Raw genomic sequence first — 27664 nt, 5'->3', positions numbered from 1 at the left:
TGACAGCTTTATTTTCTGGTCTTTTAGATTGCTGATATTAATGTGGGCAGCACTAAGTTTGTATCTTAGAGATACCACCATACAATCAGTTTTAGGTATTTGTGCTGAGAATAACACTCACATAATAAAACCTGTCCTTTTCTGTCCAGATTACCAATGAGATTAAGAAAGTTTGTGAATGAATTAGGAAGAAAGGCCTTTGGAATGCCAAAGAACATTATAGGATGAGGGGAAACTTTGAAAATAAGAGAATGTTTGAATTCTTTGAAAAAATTCTAAGTAGGTTTGACATTGAGGTGTGGAGTAATTGAACATTGTGGTTTGGACATGAGAACTTACATGGGTGGAAGAACTGTGAAAGATAAGGCTATGAAGGTTGGGAGGGCTGGTGTTGCTGCGGAGTATGCATCTTTTCATTTGCATTATCAGGTGTGCTGGGACAAGGGTGATGCAGTGGTGAACATGCACTTACGAGAATGAACATCAGGTGTAATGGTATTAGTAAGAAAGATGATGTCTGGTAGTTGATGTGGTAGGAAGAGAGGAGCTAAGTAAAGAGGAGGTCACCAGCTTTTGCTTAGTGCCCGCACTGCCAGTCAAGGCCTTGTGGTGGCTCTGCGCTATGTCCTCATTGCACTCATTAAAGCAGCTCAGACACAGGAGTAGCCATCTGTTTATTGCTCCCTTGTTGCATGCCTGGTCTTAATCTGGGCCATGCTTTACTGGTAATCATTATAGCAACCCTGTTAGGTTGGTGACTTTCCTGTTTTTGTTTGAACATAATAAGACAACTTAAACAATTTTATCTATATGAAGAAGATCAGTACTTTGAGAGAAGTAGGTAAAAAAGTTTTTATTGTGAGCCTGAATCTAGGGTTTAAAAAAAGCTACATGGCCAAGTTTGGTAATATACAGTTGTAGTCTCCCCTAACCTCAAGAAGCTGAGGCAGGAGGATCGTGAGTACAAGGTCAGCCTTGTATACTTGGTAACTTTGAGTCCAGTCAGAACAGCACAATGACAGCCTGTCTCAAAAACCCAACTTTTCAAAAAAAAAAAAAAAGTTATAAAGTAACCATTCTACCTTTAAGTAACATATAGTATGGCAAAGAAATTCCACTAATTTTTAAAGTTGGCATTAAAACAGAGATCCAGTATGTTAAGCCCATGGTTTAGTAATTTATTTACAGCTTACACTGTGTGTGTGTGTGTGTGTGTGTGTGTGTGTGTGTGTGTGTGTGTGTAATATTTGTTTCTATTGGAAATACTCTAATTTTGTTTTTATTAGAACAGTGATCAACTTGGTACCCTCTAAAATACTGAAGTATATCTGAAATAATTTTCAGCATTTTGGGTTTTTTAAATTTTATTTTTGCATGTGTGTCTGTCCATGTGTATGCACATACCTGTGCTTATGCCCCTTGACTCTGCAAATGAACACCAGACTTGCAAAAGCCTACTGGCCCTGGTTTGATCCTCAGCACCCATTTGAAGCCATATGCACAGTGTGGTGTAAAATAACCTGAAACCAACCATAAGTTCTAATTAACTGTTGGTGGTATCTTGGGATCTTAATGATTGTGCCACATAAAGGCAGTTTATATTTTATATAGTCACAGTACTTGAACTGAAGGTGGCTCATTATGTATCTGATGACTTGTGAAAGAAGAAAAAAAGTTAATTGTACATAGTTTCTTTGAACAGACCCCCTGTAAATATCAAGTTCAAGGTTTGGTTTAAATAATAAAAGCGTTTCTCACCTTTGAAAGGAATCAAGACTACTGAATTCCTTTCAGTCTCCATGTGCTACCTGTTATACTTCAGAGCCTTCATCTCAGCGTAGCCTTTCTCCGGTTTCCACGAGGGAATTAAGTTCTAGGGAAAATAATGTAGGTGACTAATACCATCCTAGAGTGGTTGTATTGGCTCAATTTTCTTAGAAGACTGCTGCTTCCCAAATAACCAAACCTACATTTGTCCTCTATCTTCCAATCCTCCATTCCCTCACATGCACTGTCTTGATTGTCTTGGTAGTCTGGACTGTAAATTGGAGGCCTATTTGCCTATCAAAAGCATTTTCCTGGTCTGGAGAGATGGCTTAGTGGTTAAGCGCTTGCCTGTGAAGCCTAAGGACCCCGGTTCAAGGCTCAGTTCCCCAGGTCCCACCTTAGCCAGATGCACAAGGGGGCGCACGCGTCTGGAGTTCGTTTGCAGTGGCTGGAAGCCCTGGCGCGCCCATTCTCTCTCTCCCCCTCTATCTGTCTTTCTCTCTATGTCTGTCGCTCTCAAATAGATAAAATAAAAAATGAACAAAAAAAAAATTAAAAAAAAAAAAGCTTTTTCCTGTCTAGTTTATCTTTATCTTCTATATTGACATTTTAGGCATTACAGGAGGCATCTGAGTGAATATTACTAGTAGCTGACCTCCTCAGCATTATAAGGGTTAATGCCCAGATCATCTCTCTGCATTTGCTCTTTGATTTTGATTTTCGTTTGGACTAAACCAGACACAAAATCAGGAATCTTGAATTTAAAACCTTTACTTAGGAATTCAGTTAATGGGGCTCAAAGACCCTTTTAAAATTCTTTGTAAAATTTCCCTCTTTTTTTATTATACTTGAACTAAAATAGTATACTACATGTATCCTCTGTTTGTATTTCTGAATTGTGTATATAACAAACCATACATTATAATAAACGATTCAACTGTTAGGCTGGTGACTTTTATGTAGTTAATCTCTAGCTGGAAAAGCTACTTGAGCTTGGCCATAACTTGTTTGATTTTTAGAGAGCACATCTCTTCTTTGCTTATTGGACTTAAGTGAGCTTGTCCTGCTCCAAAGTGGAATGACTAAAATGAAAAGAGGCAGATACTAATTATATGATAAACCTGGGCTTCATAATCATTGACAAGTTATTTTAGCCTGAAGTTTATTATCCATAGTCTGCCTCACATCCTTGTTTGTCTTGTCTGGCTGGTAATAGCAGTTGTCTCCAGACTTACTTTACACTAAGCTTTAATTTTTTTTTATTCATTTATTTATTTATAAGCAGAGAAAGCACGAGAGAGAGAGAGAAAGTGGGCAGCCAGCTGCTGCACTTGAACTCAGAAGCATGCACGACTCTGGCTTTACATGGATACTGGGGAATTGAACCTGGGTCTTTGCATTTAGCAGACAAGTGCCTTAACTGCTAAGCCATCTATCTAGCCAGCCCTAAGCCTTAAATTTCAATAATAGTGCTAAAATGACCTACATATCATCCGTGCTATTTGGAAGCATTCCTGCATAGGCACAATACTTTGCATACAGTTGCTTTGCCTATATTTGTGAATTTTGATCAGCTCTTGCTCATGAATTAGAGGAGCATATTACTAGATGCCAGTCTGACTGGTGTCTATGTGTGATGTTTTTGTCTCCATACAAGGTTGAAGAGATTTTCAGTGGATAGCTCATATCCTCTTCACTGATGATTAGAAACAGCTCACAGGTACCATGTCAACTCTGATAAGAACAATCGCAACACTGAGTGGCAGCCACATCTTTTTCATAGCTTTCACCATGTAAACTTTGAACAGGCTTTCATGCATCTGTGAAAGTATATATGCTTTCACCAGCTTGTCAAAGTCTGTATCTAACAAAGAGTATGTCCACATGTGCATTGGTACATTGTGAGTTAACAGCAGACATTCCTGTTCTTTAAAAAAGAATATTTTTTTTTTGAGGCAAAGATGCAAATAGAAGAGATGGATGTGCCAGGGCTTCTAGCCACTGCAGGCGAACTCCATACACATGTGCCACCTTATATATACAGCTTTACCTGAGTACTGGGGAATCTAGCTTGGGTCCTTTGCCTTTGCAGGCAAGCACCTTAACCACTAAGCCATCTCTCCAGCTCCAAAGCTTTCCTGTTCTTACAGTCAAGACAAAATAGAAAACATCTAGCTAGTGTTATAAAAGTGGTATTAAGGGTGGAGAGATGGCTTAGCAGTTAAGGCACTTGCCTGTGAAGCCTAAGGACCCAGGTTCAGTTCCCCAGTACCCATGAAGCCAGATACACAGAGGGGCACATGCGTCTGGAGCTTATTTGCACTGACTGGAAGCCCTGGTGTGCCCATTCTCCCTTCATCTGCCTCTTCCTCCCCCACCCCCCTTTCTCCCTCTCTCAAATAAATAAATAAAATATTTTTAAACAGTATTAAGTAGTGGTATCTTTGAAGTCAGTGTTTCATATTTGTAAAGAGTGTTGTGACATTGTTTCATTAATTCATAATATATTCCTAAAAATTAGATAATCTCATAATCTAGGAGACTAAAAGCCAAAGTAGACAGAATTGTTTGTATTCCTTAGTAATATGTTATATGATACAAGAGAAATAATGGAAGAATTCTAAGTTATTGGCCTTAAGTGACTACTGCTTGTGTAAAGAACGTGAGATTTGGTCAGAAGTCCGTGTAAGGCAGTGTAAGTATCATAAATAGCATAGCACACAAATGGCACCTCCATTGTACAGAGTGGTAATTGGGAAGTAGAAAAGGCAAATGAACAGATGAGTGGATAATGAAGATGTGGTACATTTATACAATGGAGTTCTACTCAGCGGTAAAGAAAAATGAAGTTATGAAATTTGCAGAAAAATGGATGGACCTGGAAAGTATTATACTAAGTCAGGTAACCCAGGCCCAGAAAGCCAAGCGCCACATGTTCTCTCTCATATGTGGATCCTAGCTACAGATGACTGGGCTTCCGCATGAGAATGAAAATACTTAGTAGCAGAGGCCAGTAAGTTGAAAAGGAGACATAAAGGGTGGAGAAAGGAAGGGAGGAGGCTACTTAATAGGTTGATATTGTATATATGTAATTACAATGATTGTAATGGGGAGGTAACATGATGGAGAATGGAATTTCAAATGGGAAAGTGTGGGGGTGGGAGGGAGGGAATTACCATGGGATATATTTTATAATCATGGAAAATGTTAATAAAAATTTTAAAAAAATGGACAAAAAAAAAAAAAGAAAAGAAAAGGCAAATGTAGCATGCTACTCATGTACAGGTATTAATATCAATTCTTACTAGATAGCCCTGCTATTTCTGGATAATTTCTGAGATGATTCACAAGAGAAAGCATGGTTTCTGTTTTCTGAAAAAAACTCAGGATTATTTTGCTATGTTAGTACCATTTATATCGGAAGAAATAAATTTTTATTAGTAGGCTTATTTTGGAAATATTTTTGGTCTTTTCTGTGGTAAGACTATACTTAACATTGACTTTTTCATGTTCAGAATTGTCAGTGTCCATTGAGAAAATTTTCCTCAAATCATATACCCCTAGTTTGAAGCCACCAATGGATAAGTGGTAGAAATGCCTAGGAATGTGTCTCCCAGTCTCTTTGGGAGTTTATACTGGCCCCAGCAGCAAATTGCTAAGGAAAAAGTAATGAGTGTGTTGACACACTCATTTTATGCACCAGATGCCTCTGCAGTGGCCCTTCACCAGGCCTACCCAGGCTCTCAGGTTCTTCATGACCAGCACCTGGGCCTTTGCACGCCCTCTTTTCTTTTTTCATTATCATGTAGTATGCATCTCTCCCACAAGTTTTAAAAAAAAATTTATGTATTTATTTATTTGAAAGAGAGATAGAGGTAGAGAGAGAGAGAGAGAGAGAATGGGTGCACCAGGACCTCTAGCCTCTGTAACAAACTCCAGATGCATGTACTATCTTGTGACCTCTAGCTTTATGTGGGTACTGGGGAAACGAACTCTCGTCCTTAGGCTTTGTAGGCAAGTGCCTTATCCACTGAGTCATTCCTCCAGCCCCCTTCCGCAGTTTTTTAAAGTTTTTAAAATTTTTTTTGTTTATTTTAATTATTTATTTGAGAGATTTGAGAGCAATAGAGAAAGAGACAGATAGGTAAAGAGAGAATGGACGCACCAGGGCCTCCAGCCACTGCTAATGGACTCCAGATGCATGCACCACCTTGTGCATCTGGCTTACATGGGTCCTGGGGAATCAAGCCTTGAACTAGGGTCCTTAGGCTTCACAGGTGAGTGCTTAACCACTAAGCCATCTCTCCAGCCCTAAAGTTGTGGTTTTTATTATTATTATTATTGGCAACTTCCATACTTATAGATAATAAGCTCTCTCACATAAAAAATATTTTTGCACTGTTAATTTCAGTGTTACATAAATAAATTTGGCAGAGCCAAAGTTAGTGACCATACTAATACAGTGGAACTTCCTTGTATATAAAATTTAAATCCTGGAGGTGTCTTTTGTATCAGGCCATAAGACACATTTTTTCTTTTCTCAAATATGGCTGGTACACCCTCAATCTAGACCAACATGTGAGATGGAAACCTTATGTGGGTACATTTAGTACAGTAATATAGTAGCATTTTAGTCTATAATTTTGTCCTCAGAAAGCCAGAATTGTTTCACTGCTGTCCAGAAATATTATTTTGGAAAATATGCTTGAATTCTATCTCCTTCATTTTGTAGATATTTTGGTGTCAGTTTGAATAGTGCAGTTTTATTTCACAAATTTCACATCCCTGACAAGAGAAAACTTTTCAGGACTGATATTTCCACATTGCCAGCCTGTTCAGCAATTTGATTTCTCTGCTAAAATTTGCCCTTTACTCATTGACATATAAGTTCCTGTGAGTGTTAGTATGTTCTGTCAGCATTTCCTGTTTCATCTTCCATTAAGGTGGAATATAAAATTTATTTTTTCCCCCTGTATTGCTGCTTTGCTGAGTCTTGACTAGCTTAAAACAAGGTCAATACAAGGTTGTTGCACAGGAGAGGAAGGCAGGTTGCCTTCCCTAAGTGTCCTGCCCCCCCCCCCCCCCCACACACACACACTGCCTTGCCTTCTGTGGGAATTGAGAAGAGGGGAAGAACTTGCCTCTGCCTTTCTTCACCCTGAAAAGTAGCTGTGGTTAGAGTGAACCCTAGCAGTTTTTCAAATCTCAACTTTAATCACTAAAAATTAAATGGCTTAACTGTTAAGGTGCTTGCCTGCAAAGCTAGGGGACCCAAGTTCAATTCCCCAGGACTCACGTTAGCCAGATGCACAAGGAGGTGCACACATCTGGAGTTTGCAGTGGCTGGAAGCCCTGGTGTGCCCCTCTCTCTCTGACTCTAATAAAAAATTTGCGATTCAGATTTATGAGTTGTTTCATTGTTACTGAAGTGAATTTTATAGGAATCTATACTTTTCTATACATGTAGAGATTATTTTAAGAAAATTTTATTTATTTTAATTTTTTTATATATTTGAGAGAGAGAGAAAGGGGCAGATAGAAAGAATGGGTGCACAAGGGCCTCTAGCCCCTGCAAACGAATTCCAGATGCTTGTAACATCTTGTGCATCTGGCTTACATGGGTACTGGGCAATCGAACCTGAGTTCTTAGGCTTCACAAGCAAGTGCCTTAACTACTAAGCCATCTCTCCAGCCCTTAGATTTTAAAAAATATTTTAATTTATTGTTTGAGAAAGACAAAGAGAGAAAGAGGCAGATAAACAGAGAGGGGGTGAGTGTGGGCATACCAGGGCCTCCTTCCACTGCAAACGAATTCCAGATACATGTACCACTTTGTTCATCTGGCTTTATGTGGGAACTGGCAATCACACTGGGGCCATCAGGCATTACAAGCAAGTACCTTTAACTGCTGAGCCAACTCTCCAACCCTATTTCTTAGATCTTCATTTAAACGTTTTTGATCATGTATAGTTCTCCTGTTACTATAAAATTATATATATTGCATTAATTCTAATGTTTCTTTCTCCTATGCCATCTTCATTATTGAGTGGGGGGTGAGAGAGAGTGTGTGTATGTCTGTGTATAGGTATTTAGAATGCAGCTAGCATGTAATGTACCTTTAGTGAGTTCTTGTTTAAGAGTGGAATCAAGTCTATAAAAAACCAGTTTTAATATTTTTGTTCTCTTCTGTGTACCAAGCTATATGATAGTTGCTGGAAGATAAACATGTCACAAATCTACATTACCTTTAAATATCTTCCAAGTTCAGCAGGGCAGACTGTGTAAAGTGGACAGTGTAAAAGTCAGTACCCATCGGCTTCCACAAGACACTCGAAGAAACTTAGGCTCTACCAGTTGATGGGGTTCTTCTTATATTGTTTCCTTTTGGGCTCTTGTTGGTATTGAAGTTACTCGCTAGGTTTTGTTCTTCAATTTAAAAAAAAATTATGCTGGGCACAGTGGTGCACAAGTGATCCCAGCACTTGGAAAGCAAAAGTAAGAGGATCATCATCGCAAGCTCAAGGCCACCTTGAGCCTCCAGAGTAAATTCTAGGTCAGCCTGGGTTAGAGCGAGACCCTGCCTCAAAAACAAACAAACAAACAAACAAAAAGTATTGCTACTGCTATACATTATTATTACTATTATTATTATTATTATTATTATTATTATTGTTGTTGTTTTGTTTTGTTTTGTTTTTCGAGGTAAGGTCTCTCTTTAGCCCAGGCTGACCTGGAATTCACTATGTAGTCTCAGGGTGGCCTCAAACTCATGGTGACCCTCCTACCTTTGCCTCCCAAGTGCTGGGATTAAAGGTGTATGCTACCATGCCTGGCCTATATTAGTATTTTCAAGAGATTGGTATTGAGCTATTTTTCATCATCGTGTTATTAATAATTCCATGATGATGAACACATGCACAGCATGGCTTTTGTTTGTTTTTTGTTCTTCTGAGGCAGGGTCTCACTCTAGCCCAGGTTGACCTGGAATTTACTTTGTAGTGTCAGGGTGGCCTTGAACTCAGAGAGTTCCTCCTACATCTGCCTCCTGAGCACTGGGATTAAAGACGTGCACCAACATACCTGGCTGCATGGCATTTTTTAATCTCTCTGGGACAGCTTCTCAAGCTTTACTTCCTTGTGTATTTACAAGGTTATCCACAATTTTAGGATATTTTCATGTCCTCAAAAAAGAAACTGTTGAGCCAGGCATGATGGTACATGTCTTAAGTCCTGGAATTTGGGAAGCTGAGGTATGGGGATTGCCATAGGGCTCCAGAGTAAGTTCCAGATCTAGAGTGACACCCTTGCCAAGAAAATAAATAAAAACAAAAAGAAAAGAAAAAAGAAGAGGAGGAGGAAAGAAGCTCTGTGTCCTTAGTCATCACTCTACCTTTCCTTAACTGTACCTCTAATTCTTTGGTCCTGTCCCACACCAGCATCTGGCAACCACACTAATGTACTTTCTGCCTTGAAAGGTTTTCCTATTCCGGACCTGTAATGTAAATAGATTCACACAGTATTTGGTCTTTTGTGATTGGTTTCTGGCACTTACATATCTTACTGCATTTATTATGCATGCCACTTTGGAAGTAAGTCCTAAAAAGCAAAGTCTCTGGGTTGTATTCTTTGTCCCTAGACTCAATTTCCTGTCCCAGAATTACCCTCCTTTCACTGTCTTCATTTTACCCCACACCTAGGAGAATTGGTTTAGAATACAGAAACTTTCTAATTTTCTTCTTTTTTATTAAGAACATACTTTTATGGATACATCATATGTTGGTACCATCCTTTCCCTCCTCCCTGCCCCCATTCCACTAAGCGCCCAACTCAGTGGGGTTGCTGGTATTCCCCATGGGGTTGAGAGTTATGCATTGAGAGAGCAGCAATCAGTTATTATGGGGAGCAACGCTTCTGGGTACGATGTCCCAACCTTTGTCTCTTAGTCTTTCCACCCTCTCTTCCACAAAGATCTCTGAGACATGGTGGGTATGTTGTAAGCCTGCTTCAGTGATAAGCTATCAGGAGCCTCTGGATTTCTGCTGTTTGTCTCCTTTACCCCATCTCTGATTGTCAGGCTTATCATGGGAGCAGCACTCTTGCTCAACTTCCCCATTCCTGTATAGAGAAACTTCCTATTTGTGTGGGTCATTCTTGTTCCCTCCTCTCACCTTGCTCCTTCCCTTGGGTTCTCCCCATATAGCTCAGACTAGCTTTGCATTCTTGTTCCTTCTCCCCTCCCTCCCTCCCTCCCTCCCTCCCTCCCTCCCTCCCTCCCTCCCTCCTTTGGGGTCTTTCTGTATAGTTCAGACTGGCCTTGCATTCATGACCCTCTTGCTTCATTCTCTGAGTGTCAAGATTGATGGCATACACCACACTTAACTTTTGGGTTTATTTTAATTTTTTTCCCCTCATATAAGCCTTTTACATGTGGCTGAGGGAGTGGAATTGTATTTCCTTATCGTGGTGTGAGACATTTTCCCATCATTAAGCCTTACCCTAGCCAGTGGAATTGGTGCTTTATCACCCTACCAATTTCAGTGTGTTAGGTTTTCACAAGGCTGCTTTCTCTCTGTTCCATCCCATCTATAGCAAAGGAAACCAAATTAAACTCTTTTTTCCGTAAGTATAAGTTTGGATCTCTTTGCCTTATTTTAATTTTGCACCAAGACTTTCTCCAGTTTTTACACAGATTTTTTGTAAGTCTTCTAAAATTTCATAATTTGGTTTTATGTGTGTTCACTTCTGATAGGGAAAATAAAATAAAACTTGAAGTAGAAAGTTTCTTTCTTTTTTTTTTTTGTATTTACAAGAGAGAATATGGACACTCCAGGGTCTCCTTCCAGATGCATCTGCCACTTTTTGCATCTGGCTTTGAAGTAGTAAGTTTTATGAGCTCCTAGTATAGGAGAAAAAAAAAAAAAAAGAAAAGTAGTTCATTGCCAATTTAGTGTTGACTCCTAAAAGGCTTTACGTGGCACTAAAAGAAGAAGCACAGCATTTGATCAAGAGAAGGGTATGAGACCGAAGACATGGCCAGGTATGAAAAGGGGCTGCAGAGGGAGGAATGCATAACAACATGTGAGGCCATGCAGTGTATTTGCAGTAGAGTCAGTGTGAGTGGAATAGGGAGAAGTACCAGGTCCTGCTGGGAATTGTTGAGCTCCTTGTCCTCTTTCCTTTTAAGCCTCTCAGATGCTCTGTTTAGGTAATAATTGTCATTATTGAAGCTGGTGGTTCCCTAACTTCTGTTAGTATATCCCCTGATGGGTGTTTATTGTTCACACTTTTTGGTGTTGACAGATTGTATACATTATAAATCAAAAAATACAAAAGATCATAGACGTGGTGGCACATGCCTTTTTTAATCCCAGCAATGGGGAATGGGGAGGTCAAGGTAGGAGGTTTGCTGTGAGTTCAAGGCCAACCTGAATTCCAGGTCAGCAAGACCCTACTTCAAAATTCCAAAGGTGGGGGAGAACAAAAGTGCTACTCTTTTCTTCTCTGGCACAATATATGTGAAACTTTTCAACACTGAAAGATCCTAAACAATAGCCATCAAATGATAAAAATGTCCTGCAAATAAGAGAAGGAAATCAGGAGGTTATGTTGTCAGGATTTGGAGGTTGTTTAAATAATAAGAGTGAAAAGGAAGGGGGTCATGGAGGGCCTTCATTTCTCTTTTGTGTAACTGAATAGCTGATGCTAGTTAAAGAGTTAACAGATAAGCTTGCAGTCAAATAATCTTGTTTGTCTTCCACAGAATGGGGTGTTTTCTCTGAGTATACACTTAATTCCTTTAAGTGACAAGGGTAGAAAGGCAATGGAAGAGGATTTAATGGGCTGGTCTTAATCTCAGGAAGAGGAAGCAGAGAATGAATGTAGAGGCACAGGTTAGTCCTGTCTTTAGAATAGCAAAGATATGACAGGATTGGTAAATTGTTGTCCTCTCAGCTTCTTATCCCTTCTTGAAATTTCTTTAGCTTTATAAAATCAATCTTTCAAGGCCGGGCGTGGTGGCGCACGCCTTTAATCCCAGCACTTGGGAGGCAGAGGTAGGAGGATTGCTATGAGTTCAAGGCCACCCTGAGACTCCATAGTGAGTTCCACCTACCTCAAAAAGCCAAAAAAATAAAATAAAATCAGTCTTTCATTTCATAGCTAAAAGTAAATGGTTAACCAAACAGGTGTTCGACAGAGGGACACTAGACTATTGCCTGTGCACTGGAATAAATGATCTGTAAGTTATCTACTATTAGCTGTCATTTTATATTTACATTTAAAAAGGATAAAATGCATTTGGGATCATAGGTCGAAGGGTTACTTTCTAGTAGTAAAGAAAAGAAGCCCAAACATGTACACTTTTACCTAGGATTTAGTGAGAAAATGAGAGAAGCTCTAGAGATAAGAGTGTTTTCTCATGTATGACTATGGTTACATTTCCTGAGGTTGATAAAGGTTTTGTTAAACAGCATACATGTTTCAAAACAGTTGGAGATAATTATGAGTTTTTTTAAAAATGTGATGTAAAGTGCCCATTGCTTTGAACAAATATACTGTTTGCAGTTCTCCTATCTTTGAGCACAGTACTGTTTACATGGGCCCAAGGGAATTGAACCTGGGTCCTTTGGCTTGTCAGGCAAGTGCCTTAACTGTTAAGCCATTTCTCCAGTCCCTTACTTTTTTTTTTTAAATTAATTAATTTATTTATTTATTTGAGAGCGACAGACATAGAGAGAAAGACAGATAGAGGGAGAGAGAGAGAATGGGCGCGCCAGGGCTTCCAGCCTCTGCAAACGAACTCCAGATGCGTGCGCCCCCTTGTGCATCTGGCTAACGTGGGACCTGGGGAACCGAGCCTCGAACCGGAGTCCTTAGGCTTCACAGGCAAGGGCTTAACCGCTAAGCCATCTCTCCAGCCCTCCAGTCCCTTACTTTTTAAATTTAAGAATTGGACCACTGCCGTACTGCCTCCTTTCTGCTCTGAACCTGCTCTTCCAGGTACCTTAACAAACTCAAATGCCTTTGCTTTTATTCCTCCTTGGCCATAAAGGCCCATTAAAGTGGTCAGAAGCATGAACACCATTCCTTTAAATGCTGACCTTGGGCTTACTCAGTCATTCAACAAATCAACTTTCTAGGGAGTGCAAATTAAATCCAAACCAGTCTTTAAACAAGCATTATCTCATTTAATCCTCAGAGAAAAGTGCTGTGGTGGACTGTATTCCCGTTATAAATCACCTTGGGACTAACTTAATAGTAGAAACCCCTAATGTTAAAAAGTACAAATGCTATGGGGTCTTCTTTAGTAATTATATACAGCAATAAAATGCAGTAATGTGGGCCATGCCATCTTACCCAAGCTCTTTATGTTTCCTGGCTCAAAGAACACACCTAATGGTGAAGAACACCATAGGCAGGTGCAGGGCCTGAGAGGACTGTCTACAGATTGCATTAGAGATAAATGAACATCCTCAGGACTGTTGTTAAGTCCACAGTAGTGGATGGGAATAGTAATTTCTTGTTTTACTTCCTTTTGTAACTCACTGTGATTCTCAGTAAGTCAACCTGAGCTACCATACTGTGGCTGACTCTTAAGAAAAGTCATTTCATAGCCAGGCATGGTGGTGCACGCCTTTAATCCCAGCACTAGGGAGGCAAAGGTAGGAGGATTGCCCTGAGTTTAAGGCCACCCTGAGACTACATAGCTAATTCCAGGTCAACCTGGGCCAGGGTGAGACCCTACCTCGAAAAACCAAAAACAAAAGTCATTTCATAGGCAAATGCTAATGGTAAGCTGTAGTGTTACTGAATTTACCTGAACAGTGAATCCTTTTCCCCCCAATTCTATCCTTCTTCCCTGACTGAGTAAAGAAAGAGTTAATGGTATCTGTATTAAGCAGGAAGTGCTTTTAGCCTTATGCAGATGATGGAATGAATAATTAACTATCTTCGGGAAATGCAAACTGCAGCAGAACTCCAGCATCCCTAACAGAAAGCAGATCGATGTTTTACTTGATGGTTATGAAGTAAAAGTCACTGAAAAGAAAATGCCTAGTAGTTTAAATTGCGAGAACTATGGGTGTTCTTGGTTGGAAATACTTTATTTTCTGCAGTAGTAATGGTATGCCTCCTCCATTCTGATGATTATCAGGTGACTTTCTGCTAAAATGATTGGTAATGGGATGTGGCAGCTTCTTTGCTGTCAAAAACAAGATACTTTCTCTCATTTTTCTTGTAAGTTTTTTCTTTCAACTGTCCGTATGTATTTTCCCTCTAAGTAAGGATTAAAGGAGCTAAAGATTAAAACCTGGAAACTGGGCATGTTTGTTAATAAAGATTTTTTTTGGAAGTAGCCATTTGTAATGATCTGGTAAGACAGTCTTTTTAAAGGAGTTTAAACCTAAAATGGGATTGTTGAATATTTTTCTAAGTTATCTTCTTTGGAATGATCTCCTTAGACATTTTATAGGCCAGTGGTTTTCTGTATCTTTGTTATTGCTATAAATATTTTGCATGCAACTTTAATAATAATAATGAATTGGGTAATTAGAGGTGCTTAGCAAAGGTGACATTTATTAATCTTGTTTATGTTTGTAAATATCTGCTATATATAATATTTTAAAGTCAGACTTCTGGATTGTGTTACCTATTTCTAAAAATGAAAAAAAAACTTAAGGCTTATTATCATATTAACATATGCATTCTTTATAAATAGGTCTGGTTCTAATATTACTGAAACTTTTTTTAACCTAGTAAGAGTTTTGTATTATTTAAGAATATACTTTTAGGTAAATCTAAATTATTGCTTCATTTGCTTGTATGTGATACTTCTTTAACCAGCATATTTTCAAGCCATACGTGTTTTTTGGTTAATACCCATGGAAAACAAACAACTTTTTCACAAATAAAAGGATTTACTTAGAATTTTATTGACATAAAATTTTGGCTGTTATTAATAGCAAGAGTACAATTTGTTTTTCTCATCACAGTCTTGAGTATTAATTTGATTTTGGATCAGGCATTTCCCTTTTCATAAATTATCACTTTCTCTTTGAGGTTTTCTTCCTAAAAAGAAGTTATGAATTTACTTGATTGACAAACTAAGTTTCAGTGTTAGTTTAAATTAAATAGCTAGTTGATATGGCCACACATTTTAATGAGATATTTTGTCAAATATGTATCAATATTGAGGGGGAAAAGATGTAGTAAGTACCTCATGAATAATGAATAGTTGACTTTGGTCAGAGTCAACGCAGAGGCTCAGTCCTCTTTCAGTAGATATGTGTTGTGTCTCTTTAATTGCAGTGGGCTGTGTATAATGGCTTTGTCTTTACAACTGGTATAAATGAATAATTTCATGTTAAAATCACTCTTGAAGTATTTCCCCTATTTTTTTTTCGATGCAATTCTCCTAATTGGGCCGTTTGACCTCATGAAAATAATTCTATTGGCCATAAATCTTAGTTTCCTATATTTGATTAACATTTTAAAAATATAACCCAAAAATGCAGAATGCGGTCTGTGATTGTGTAACTCAGGGAGTAATTAAGCTACACGTCCATCATTTGACCTGTGGCTTATTCCATCTAAGGTTCCCCCTCAAATAAGATTACATACAAACCATTCTTAAGAGTTTATGTTAAATAGGATAAGATTTTTATTAAATTATAGAGCATCCAAGATGAGGACCTAGATAGAAGTATGGTTAAATACATTTGAAGATTTCAAAGCAGCTCTTAGTTAATGTGAAGTTCTTCAGATGGCCCCATTCTCCTTTGAAGCTTCTAACACCAAGGTGTCTGTTGCAGCCCAGAGCAAAGTTACTGCTACCCAGGACAGCACTAATTTGCGATGTATTTTCTGTGGTAAGCAACATTATGTTTACATTACTTTTTCAAGCTGTGGTACATACTACTTGCGCATTTCCATAACTTTCGTTGCCATAGGCCATAGTCTGATTTGTGGGGTATAAGGCAAGCTCCTGTTGTGTGTTGTGATATTTGTTGTGGCTCATGTAGGAGATAGTTAGCTTTTGAGGTGGCTTATTAGTGAGGGTTTAATTAGAAATTTGATCTTAAATTTTTTTATCTCTTTGAACACAGTTGAGAGGGATTTCTGTTCTTTTTTTGTTTTTAAATATTTTGTTTGGGAGCATTCTTAATTTAGACTGTAAAGAAAAATGCTACATGCCATTTCATAAGATTGCAGGGAACTTTTGTTTGGCTTAAATAATTTTAGGTGTGCATGTCTTAACAGGCAGGCGTAAACTTGCTTTTATATTGATTTCTGATTGATAAGCCTTTTTTATTTGGTAGGCGAGATACTTACCTGGCTTAGAAGTGAATTGAGGCTTATAGAATGTTTTCTGTCGTGCTCACTCTCATAAGCATACATGTATGCACATACATGTATTATTTGCATGGATAAACTAGGTATATCATTTCGATCCCCCAGCTTAGAGCTAGTCAGATATATACAGATTCCTGTCCTTTGTACAAGGACACATCTGTTTAGTTAGATAAGTATATAGAGAAATGCATATCTTGTCTGATTTCTTTTAATTCTCATTTGATTCTGAAACTTCCTATTTTGAAAATCTAAGTTCTAAAAAATGACTTAATTATTTGAAAATTTCTTTGGATTCAGAAATACCTTTTTCACTCCCAAATACCTTGACTGACCAGACTTATTTATGAGGCAGCTGTAAGATGTATTAACAATCCAGTTACGTGTGTATACTTTATCCATGTGACTCATAAGTTTTAATGTGGTTCCTCAGTATTTCTTTAAAGAAAATGTTTCCCAAGTTTATGTGCTTGCTGGATTAGACAAAGAAGCATGGTAAATATTTGAGAAGCAATTCAGGGAAGAGAATTCTAATGTATTTCATAGGCACCTAATTTATATTTAGACCTGCTCCAGCTGACAGTTGGCTGTGGTGAGCCCGTGGTATGGCTTTTCCTAAGTCTCTCCTCCCCACCACCGAGATTCCACAGTTAGGCAGTGCAGATTCCATGTTTAACCAGTAACTGCATTTCTGATTTCTTGCATCCTCCCAGGGGTTTTTCCAGGCCATCTCTTGAACTAGTTGTGAGCAATCATTGAGTCTTTTGTTACTGGGGCTGTCTTGAGCTCTCTTTGTTTGATCCTTGTGTTATTCGGCTCTGAAGTTGTTTGAAAACCTACTTGATGTTGCAACTTTCTGCTTCAAAATTTGAGATGCACACACAGAATGATATTTTACCCAGTTGCAAAGGTTTGACCTTATTAATAAGGGTGAGGCTTTAAAGCTTATTAACTAACAGTTAAAAAAATATTTCCCTCATTATTACTTTTAACTGTGTACAAACAATATAATTACTACTTTGCTAAGTTTAAATTTGAGTGTATTGTGTATAATAACACCTACTTGTCTTTCAGTCCTGTGTTTTTAAATAGTCTGTGGCTAAGTGTGAAACTAAATTTGTGAAAATTAAAGTGGGGACAATGAGTGAAATGTACTGTATCCAAACTCCATATTGAAGGCAAGACAAATACCATTCCTATTCAAAAGAGACTCAGATGCTATTTGTAGCAGTTAGTGCCACACTTTATCAGAAACAGTCATTCATAAACTTTGCTTCCTATCTTCTCTAGCCTGGGCAAGTTAAGATCAACCATTGTCTTATCCTGGTTGTAGAACAGAGGGAGAGCAGGCCCTCAGGCAGCTTCTGGTCTGTTTGGTGGAGTAGGAGTACAGCAGTGTCACTTATTTCTGACTTGTTTGCTCAGTGCTGGTGACCACTGTCAGATGCTTGTAAAATATTCTCATTTGCCAACTGAGAAAATACAAAACAGTACCTATTTGGTATTTTATGAGAACACAATTACCCATTTAGAATATGACCTTTGTGAAGAAAGAGTTCCATTCTTGAAAACACAGCAGCTGCTGACAGCCTTGCCTAATCTTGGTTGGTGCTTCCTGTTGTCTGTGTAGTACCATTGGTGTTACTTACCAATCTTATAACCCATTAAAGTGTTTGACAAGAAGGAAAAAAATGCAGTTGTGTTGTTGTAGTTCATGGTTCTCCTGGAGGTTTCATTTAATATTTGACAATACTTATAATAACCTTTAAATGCCACGTGTATTTAAATGTGCTAGTTTTCACAACTTGGCAATATTGATGACGATACAAGCAAAACATCCAGATGAAATATAGATGCCAGAAAACGCCAAGGTGAGGGAGGGGTTTCTTCCCTCTTCCCCATTCAAAACAAGAAAGACAAATGGCCCATTATCACAAAAGCCACAGAAAAGAATCCATGAGTAGTTGTTGGTTAAAATTCTTCCCACTTTAGAGGGATTTTCCTTAAGGTTTTTCCTCTCCTCATATGGTAGAAATAAACTAGTAAATTATTTTTATAATTAATAAGAGATGAGCCATAAAATATGTTCCCCATTTTTAAAATGTCCTTTTTAAGTAGGGATATTGAGTAAGTTATAGAATATAGAAAAATATGCTTAAAAAAAGAAGAAGAAAAATGCCAAGAAGGTTCTGTATGCTAACCTTATGCTGACCCAGAACTCAGTAATTCTCCTGCTGCTACCTCCTAAGTGCTAGAGTTGCAGGCATACACGCCCAGGCTTGGCTTGGCCCCAGATTTGTTAGTAGTAGTTGTTGCTGTTTTAAATAAAAACCCATTTAATAAGATCAGTATGACTAAGTTGAAACCTTGATATCTTTTTCTTAAGTTTATATATTTCACCGAAAAATTAGATTTACTCCATTAATATTGTCACTGATAGAGAATATCTGCTATAGATGTAAGCAGAGCAATTAGATTTGTCATATCAGTCTAACTTACAGACTTCAGCCTTTATACTGTTTATACAATCTGAGGTTTTTGCTTAAATAAGTAGCTAAATCATAATGGCTATGTTAGTTGGCCATGTCAAACATACTTAATGGGTTTTAGATAAATGCACCTTTGAATATGTAAAGTGTATCCCTTGCCTGATTTTAAATTTTCTTAACTTTATTCTCCAACCTCAATATATACCTACCTTCTTCCAAAAGGAAGGAACCATTTTCCTATAAAATCTTAGTAATCATTAGTACATGACAATATGACAACTTTTAAAAAACATCATCATGTTAATTTTCTAAGCAGACAGTTATATATTTTTATTTGTGCAAACATTTAAATGTATATTTAACTTTAATTTTAAAAGCCTTTTATTGTTATTGATTTCATGGGGTTACTACTTTTATATTTCCTTTATTTGGTTTTCAAAGTAGCAGACTTAGGAAGTCTAATGAACTCTACCCCTGCAGTTGAAATCTAATCTGTCATTATAGAACAGATTTAAATGATTGGTCTAAAAACATGTATAAAGAGGTAAGGAAAAAATTAGTAGGTAAGTTCAGATAAATCATTTGTTTTGCTGTACCTGGGATGTATTGTACCCTGATGAACCTTTACTTCTAGTTGTGAGGTCTGTTACACTAGAATAAAACGGGTCCTCATGACTTCATGCACAGATTACAATACCCTGCTTTAGTAAACACAAGCATTTGTTTATGACTTTTTAGACTAGTGTTCCACAAAAATTGTTGAGAATTTCTTCTAGGGTATTTGGTAGCATGCTAGAAGTCAGAACTGTCCTCCCCAAGAGTGGACGATAACTATTTCTTTATTCCTTGATTACTGGATTAGACTTTAAAATTGTTCTAGTATAACCTTAGGTCAGGTACCACATACTACAGTAGGTCCAGGATTTATAATCTCACTTAGTTTTTATATCCAGTGACATTAAGATTTTTCCATAATGTAGTGGTGTCTGGGATACTAAAGATGGGTCTCCATTGTACAAGGTATGTGAGAACAAACGGGCAGTAGTTTCTTGTTAGTTCCATGTTAGTATGAATGCAGGCTTTGTTCTCTTCTTACCTAAAATGAGAAGTTACTAAGATTACATATTGTAGTTTTTTAAAAATCAGATAAATAGGTTAATCTATTATATGAAAATTCAGCAAATGTTTGTTTCACCAGCATCAAGAATATCAGGCCATTAAACAAAAATGGCAGCTTAAGTTGAGCAAATTTGATATATGCATTAGCATACATTTCAGTCTAGTAACAAGGTTCTCATGCTCTCTCTCTCTCCTGTTTTTCATTTCCAGTGTTCTATTTAGGTGAGTTTTTTAATTCTGATTTTTCATTTAAGTTCTCCCTCCCCACTTCATGAATAACTACCCCCAAAAAAGAATGTCTCATTGTCGTAGAAAATGTCAAGCTCAGGCGCCTATTCAGATCTCATTGAACACTTGTTTTACTCAAGCTCTTCATATATAAATGTTTATTTTCCTTTATTGTTGGTGTTTCCATTTGTTTCAAGTAAGCCTTCTGGAGATGATGACAATATTATGTTGCAGTCTTTCATTTGCTGTGTGTTATGTAAAGCTTTTATTTTATTTTGCTAGACAAAAAGAAGATGCATTTTTAAATACGTGATGGTTTTGTGTTAGTCTCATGCTTTTATTTCCTCTATCCAGCTAGCTAGAAAGGTTATATTAATCTGTAATGTTTCCCTTATAGGGCCAACATTGCCTAGACAAAATTCACAACTACCTTCTCAAGTTCAAAATGGCCCATCCCAAGAAGAATTGGAAATCCAGAGAAGGTAAATATATGTTTTTATTTTTTTTCTTTCTTTTGCAACAGACCAAACTCTGAACAGTCTAATATTGATAGAAGGTGATAAACTTCCAGCTCTTTGAACATTGCCATTTTTGTTCTTAGTGAGTTTTGTAATCACTGTTAATAAATGACTTGTTTTGCTTGATACAGGCTATTAAAATTTTCATACCTGATTTTTAAATATGTGTATTTATTTGCAAGAAAGAGAGTAGAATTTGTATGCCAGGGCTTCTTGGTGTTGTAAACCAACTCCAGACACATATACCACATTGTGCATCTGGCTTTATGTGAGTGCTAGGAAATCAAACTTGGGCTGTTAGGCTTTGAGAATAAGCACCTTTGACTACTGAGCCATCTCCCCAGCCCTCATACCTGCTGTTAAAAAAAAAAGAAAAATGAGGGCTGAAGAGATGGCTGAACATTTAAAAGCACTGCCCAAGCATGATGGCCTGAGAGGCTCTTGAGACACTGAATTCATGTCTCTAGAACTCACAGAGATAGCTGGATATGGCCATACACAAGTTTAACCCTGGTCCTGTGAGGAGCAGAAACCAAAAAATCATTGGGACTCCTGAAAATCACAAACTCCATGATCAGTGAAGAAAGTCCATCTCAAGGAAACAAGCAGATGAGCAGTGGGGGAGACACCCAACACTTGGCCTTCATATGTGTGCTGAGCACCACATCTGTGTGCACACACCCACACACACATGCAAAAAAAATCCACCTTGTGGTACACATAAAACAGCAAATATACTTGACAGTGTATAAAATACCTTTTCCCTTCAGTAAGTCTTATTTTATAATATTATCTGTGAGCAGTATTGTTCTCTCAAGACCAGTTTAACTAGAAAGTCAAAGTATGCTACCTAAATCTATAATGCATTGACCCTGATATGCTAGGGTTTAGTAGGTGAATTATGAAATAATCTTCTTTACAATTAGTGCTAGTGTTCTGAACCAACAGCATTATCATCATCCTCTCAGAGCGATCTAGAAATAGACTTGAAATTACAAAACAGCTTCTTTTAGAGGTAGATTTTTCTGAATTAGCCAGAACTCTAAATTTAAAGATTGTTTCATAATGTACAAATACAAGAGCTGGGGAGATGGCTCAGCCTATTGTGTAAGTATTAGTGTCTGAGAGAGCCTGAGTTTGATCCTCAATGCCTACGTACAAAATCAGGCATAACTGCATGTCTGTAGCCCCAGCCCCAGCTGGGGTAGGGGTAGATAACACAAATAGTACTGGGGCTCGCTGGTCAGGCAGCCCCAGGTTCAGTGAGAGACTCTGTCTCAAGGAAGCACCGTGGAAGGGCGATAAAGGAGGACCCCTGGCGCTCCCCTCTGGCCTCCACATGCAGGAGCTCAGGACATGTGCATTTGTATACTCATGCTCATATACTAGACATAAATATAAAACACATACTTGCCAAATGAAAATTAGATGCATTCAAATGAGTAACAGTGAGCTAGCCAAACCAAGCGTCCTAATTTTTTTTAAAGGCAGGAATGGTGGCTCATGCCTTGATTTTATTATTTATTTATTTATGAGAAAGAGAGAGGGTGGGGGAGAGGCAGAGAGAAAGAGAGAGTGGGTGCTCCAGAGCCTCCAGCCACTGCAAATGAACTCCAGACGCATGTGCCCCTTGTACATCTGGCTTACATGGGTCCTGGGGAATCGAATCAGGGTCCTTAGGCTTCACAGACTAACACCTTATCCACTAAGCCATTTCCCCAGCCCCAAGCGTACTATTTTCAAACAAAATGAAAATTTTGGAGAGGCTTAATGTTGATTTTTATAGTTAGTAGGTAACCCCTTTTTGATTCTGGAAGATTGCTAGCCATTTTGAACTCTTCCATCAGTGGGATTTTTGAATCAAGATATATTTATTTTATGGAAAACCAGCGTTTTTTTTTTTAAAAAAAGATTTTATTTATTTATTCATTTGAGAGAGAGAGAGAAGCAGATATAGACAGAGAATGAGCACACCAGGCCCTCCAGTCACTGCAAAACAAACTAGCTGCATATGCCACCGTGTTCATCTGGCTTTACATGGGTACTGGGGAATAGAACTTGAGTCCTTTGGTATATTAGGGTTCTCTAGAGGAACACAACCGCTAGAATAAATTATATTAAAAAGGGAATTTATTGAATTAGCTTATAGTAGTCCAATAGTAGTCGCAGACTGGAGAATCGAGGAACCTGGTAGCTTCTCAGTCTACATGGCAGATGTCTCAGCAGTCCCAGTCCAACGCTGAACTCCTGGAGGCTTCCTGAGGAGCCACTGGCTTTCAATACACACGAGTGGTCAGTTGATGCTGGTCTTCAGTCCACACTGGAAGGCAGCAAGCAACTCTGGCAGTCAAGTAGAAGGAAGGAAAGGGGGTCTTTTCACCCACAGCTTCCTTATATAAAGTCCCCCACTCTGAGGAAGGACTTTCTCCTTCAGTTAAATCTTTCTGGAAGCAACCTCAGAGACCCACCCAAAAGGGGTTTCTGTGGATTACTACACAGATCAAGTTGACAACACCTTAACTATCATAAGTTCACCCCTTGTCAACTTGACACAAAACCATATTTCCTTACATCATACTTAATTTCCAAATGAAAACAGTAACAAGCTCAGAATTCCACCTAACATGGTATAACTATCCCATGTACAACCAGAAATGCAAAATCTTCCCTCAACACAAAGCAAAGTTCTTTGAGGAATGCTTAGTCTCTTAATATAATAGGTCTTAGATTCAGCAGTTAGCTAGTGATATAATCTTAATATGTAGATGTAGGTGTAGATACGTACAAACACTCCATGTCAAGGTAGGAAAGAAACATTGCAATCACAGTCCTCGTTTCTGTAACTGGTCACATGGTCTTAGCTGGTATTTGTAACTGCCTTCTTGTACTACCCATTCTGTATTTCCTCCACCTTTAGCAAGCCCCTCAGCAGGTCTTGGTTCTTTACCTGGAGGGGGGACCCGTGCCTTCATTCCTGAAGGATCTGGGCCATTTATTTCAGTACCTCGATTGAGTTGTTGCAGTTGTCCATGGACTTGGATAACAGGGCATGGTAACACCAAGAGAGAGCCTGTACAAAACATTTTGTTTTGTATAGAGCACACATATGCCTATAATCACAGTCATATCACTCGGAAGTTGCTGTAAAAATTGGATAAAAGGGATGGAGGGATGGCTTAGTGGTTAAGGCGTTTGCCTGCAAAGTCAAAGGACTCACGTTTGATTCCCCAGGACCCAAGTTAGCCAGATGCACAAGGGAGCATCTGGAGTTCATTTGCAGTGGCTGGAGGCTCTGGCATGCTCATTCTCTCTCTTGTTCTCTCTCCCTCTCCTCTTTCTCTGTCAAATAAATAAAAATTAAAATTGGGTAAAAGTCTGCTGACCCTTGAGTAATGTAACTGATGCAAATAAAACTGTGTCTATTAAGTTTAAAGGATACATTAAGTTTAAAGGATATAATACAGTTCCAATTTGAAAATTTGTAGTCAAATTTGTATCTAGTAGGTTTGTTACTAAAGTTCTTAGGGTCAGAGCCTAGGCCCTGGCAGTCCTGAGAAGCTAGCTTCAGTCCTCGGTAAGCCAGTTGAACAGACAGATGATAGTTAAAGGAGAGAAAGGTTTCTCATGTGGCCATATTGGGAAGAGCAAAGGTCCAGTGGGCTTCCCATCCCCAGGCTGAAATCTATCTTCCAGTCAGTGGTTGAAGTTATAGGCTTAAATAGAGGGCACAAGGAATGCATAACGAAGCAGTCTGGCTCAAGGTGCAGTCCCACCCATCATGGACCCATCACTCTTTGCTCCAGTCTCTCCTGCAAGGTCCTTTGGCTGACAGGTTGTCAGTGTTGTGTGAAATCTCTTCTGGGAGGCAAGTTCCTCCTGTCTGGCCTTTCCCTAGCAGTTTCCTTTCCCTAGCATGAGACTCCTGGGGAAATTCTGCATCTTTGAAACCACTGTTTTAATAGGCGGCCAAAGTGAGGACTGCAGGTGTCTCTAGAGTATCTTCATTTCTGTCAGGGATACAGGTTAGAACTGTACTAATAGAAGTGAAAGCATACAGTATGAATACTAGTACATCACGAATATTGCCATTTCAACGTGAAGTAAATGTGGAATATCTCAACTTATATTCTGTTTTCCATACTGAGTCATCAGAATTCAGTGTATATTTTGGTTAAAATATAGCTCAGGGGCTGGAGGGATGGCTTAGTGGTTAAGGCATTTGCCTGCAAACCAAAGGACCTAGGTTTGATTTCCCAGGACCCACATAAGCCAGATGCACAAGATGGCTCATGTGTCTGGAGTTCATTTGCACTGGCTAGAGGCCCTGGTGCACCCATTCTGTCTGTCTCTCTGTCACTGTCTGTCTCTCTCTCTCTCTCTCTCTGATCCTCTCAAATAAATAAATAAATAAATCTTCAAAAAGACATATTTCTGTTCATATTAACCACAGTCCTACAGCTCAGCAGCCATATGTAAACAGCAAGTATCTAAGTTTAATCTCTGAGGTCCTTTCTTTTTTGTACTTACTCTTCATTCATAATAATCTGTTTAACTTACGACTGTACCTTCAGTGTCTATTACATTCTGTCCTGAAGCACTGTATGGTTGTAAGGGTCTTAATGGTTTTCCCAAATATTTTGAATTCTTTAACGGTTTGTTTACTTGTAAAAGATTTAGGTTGAGTGAATATTTATACTCCACTGCTCCATCCATTTCCATTCCAGGCACTGTTAGCTCAGGACATATGGAGTGGCTGGTAGGAGACAAAACCTTAACTTAATCAGATCACTACAAGTATGACATAGTAGAAGCTAAAGGATGTTGTGGAGAAAAAATAAAATAGAGCAGAATAAAGGGAATTTCATTTAAAGAAGAGCAAGGGGAAATGTTGGTTGTGGTTTTTTTAAAGGTTGATCAGAGTAGATCTTACTGAGATAAAACAAAGGCAAAAATTAACCCCATGCAGACAGCAGTGTGAGTGCATTCCATGCAGAGGGCACAGTCGGTGCCGCAGCACAAACATGGTATTGTGCTTGTGTGTACAGTAAAGGCAAGGTGGCCATGGAGGCTGAAGCTGAGGTCAGGGCTGTAATGGGTGATGATGTCAAGTCAAGTGGCACCTTGCAAACTGTTGTATTTGGTTTATGCTAAGAAGAACAAGTAATAATTGGGCAGTGTTGATCACAGGATGTTCTAACTTAATGATTTAGGTAGTTGGAATCGGGTACAGGATTGTGCCAGCAGCTCCACAAGAAGGCTAGTTAAGCAGCTGCTATAAACTAGGCAAGACGTAATGGTGGCTTCCACCAGCTCCTGAAGACATGAGAAGTGACTCTGTCCTGGTAGAGTTTATGGGACTGTTGAGTAGGAAGGGGACTAAAGTGTTGAGCTTAATGGAGTTACCATTCGCTGAGATGGGAAAGACTAAGCAAAGTGAGCTGAACTAAGTAGTAGAGAATGCTGAATTGGTATACTAGTGTAAGAGACTAAGAAAGAAGTCTAAACCTAGAATTCCTTCCTATTCTTTTTGTTCTCCCAAAAATTGGTGGTACATTCCCTGATGATGATTCTCCTTGGTTTTCTTTGTCATGGGTACATTCATATAACCCAGGAAGTGGAAGGTGAGCATTTAAGTTGCTCCAGCCTGGACAGCGCTAGGCAGTCCTGTCCTGTCTCTTCTGCTCTGCAGTCTTTATGGCACGCTCCTCTCACCCTGACTCTTCAGAGGCCGCCTTCTTCTCTTCTCATGATTGTGGGTCCCATTATCATTTCCCTGAGAGCCTGTGTGGCATCTAACTCTACTGCTGTGTCCTCTACTCCTTTTTTTCCCCCTTTCCTTCTCCATAAAATTATGGAATGCATTTTAAGGAGTCCTCCAGACACAAAATGGTCTGGATATCCATGACGTTGCAGTGCCTGACGCTGCCTACATAAGACCATCATGATAGGAAAGAATGATGACTGATTGAGAGGGGGAAGGGGATATGATGGAAAGTGGAGTTTCAAAGGGGAAAGTGGGGGTTTACCATTGCTTATTGTCTATAATTATGGAAGTTGTCAATTAAAAAAAGGAAAAAAATACGAAACACTTCACAAAATTGCATGTTATCCACATGCAGAGGCCATGCTAATCTTCTCTGTGTCGTTCCAGTTTTAGCTTATGTGCTGCTGAAGCACGCACTCCTCTGGTCCTCTCTGTGCTGTCCTGGTCCTTAGATTTTTCTCCACCCATACCAACAACTTCCCTTTCTGAATTCTTGTAAATTAATCTCATGCTTTTTGTTTGTTTGTTTGTTTGTTTTTTGTTTTTTTGTTTTTCGAGGTAGGGTCTTACTCTGGTCCAGGCTGACCTGGAATTCACTATGTATTCTCAGGGTGGCCTTGAACTCACAGCGATCCTCCTACCTCTGCCTCCCGAGTGCTGGGGTTAAAGGCGTGCGCCACCACGCCCGGCTTCTCATGCTTTTAAAGATTTTTGTCTTAACAAACTAAATGTATGTGTTAACTTCTTAGTATATTAGCAGAAGCTTAAAACTAAACCAATCCAGGGAATAGTTGGAATAAATAACCACAGGTACCTGCCTGGCAACCATTTCATAATGCTAAAGACAGGGTGACAAGTTTAGAGTCTTGGTCAGGACCATGTAAATACTCCTATTCCATAGCCACCTGTACCAGAGACTGAAAACTCATCTTACCGTTGGACCAGAGATGCTCTCAAATAGTGCTCCTCGGGGGAAACATGCAAACCATGGGTGGTTTAAGGATGTCTAGTACTAAGTGCATTCTTAAAGCAATTAAAATTAATTCTGTTAATGTATTTTATGTCACATATTATCATGACAGGTCATTGATAGAAAAATTTCAGAAATATTCTCTTAAGTCTGGTGTGGATTTTGATATTTCATGTATGTTTCAGTTTAAATTGGCCTTATTATAAGTGTTCAGTTATGACATGTTGCTAATAGCTACCCATTAGAAAGCACAGCAGGTTGGGCTAGGTGTTGCAGGCTACCACTCATTGCTAAATTGGCTTTGTAGCCTGTTTTTATGTAGTTGAAAGTTTAGGATGGCATTTATATTTTTTGGTTCTGGAAATAAGATCTTATCTAGCCTAGGCTAGTCTGAACTCACTGTAGCTCAGGATGACTGTGAGCTCCTAACCACCATGCCTGGTTGGTTGGTTTGCTTTGCTTT

The 27664-nt window shown here is 38.7% G+C and overlaps 1 protein-coding gene and 1 non-coding gene across 2 annotated transcripts in view; one reads left to right on the top strand and one right to left on the bottom strand.

The window, feature by feature from the left end:
- Positions 1-27664, top strand: part of Enah (ENAH actin regulator) — a 143300-nt gene that overhangs the window by 78391 nt on the left and 37245 nt on the right. Inside the window, 2 exon segments of the mRNA XM_045149890.1 lie at positions 15576-15632; positions 20347-20431. Coding sequence (XP_045005825.1) covers positions 15576-15632; positions 20347-20431 — 142 coding nt within the window.
- LOC123458232 lies at positions 26542-26644 on the bottom strand. The gene has a single exon (XR_006635529.1). It is a non-coding gene; the product is annotated as a U6 spliceosomal RNA (small nuclear RNA).

The sequence above is a fragment of the Jaculus jaculus genome, chromosome 1, assembly GCF_020740685.1.
Source record: "Jaculus jaculus isolate mJacJac1 chromosome 1, mJacJac1.mat.Y.cur, whole genome shotgun sequence".
In the NCBI taxonomy this organism is placed as follows: domain Eukaryota; kingdom Metazoa; phylum Chordata; class Mammalia; order Rodentia; family Dipodidae; genus Jaculus; species Jaculus jaculus.
This window is presented reverse-complemented; position numbering and strand designations above follow the sequence as displayed.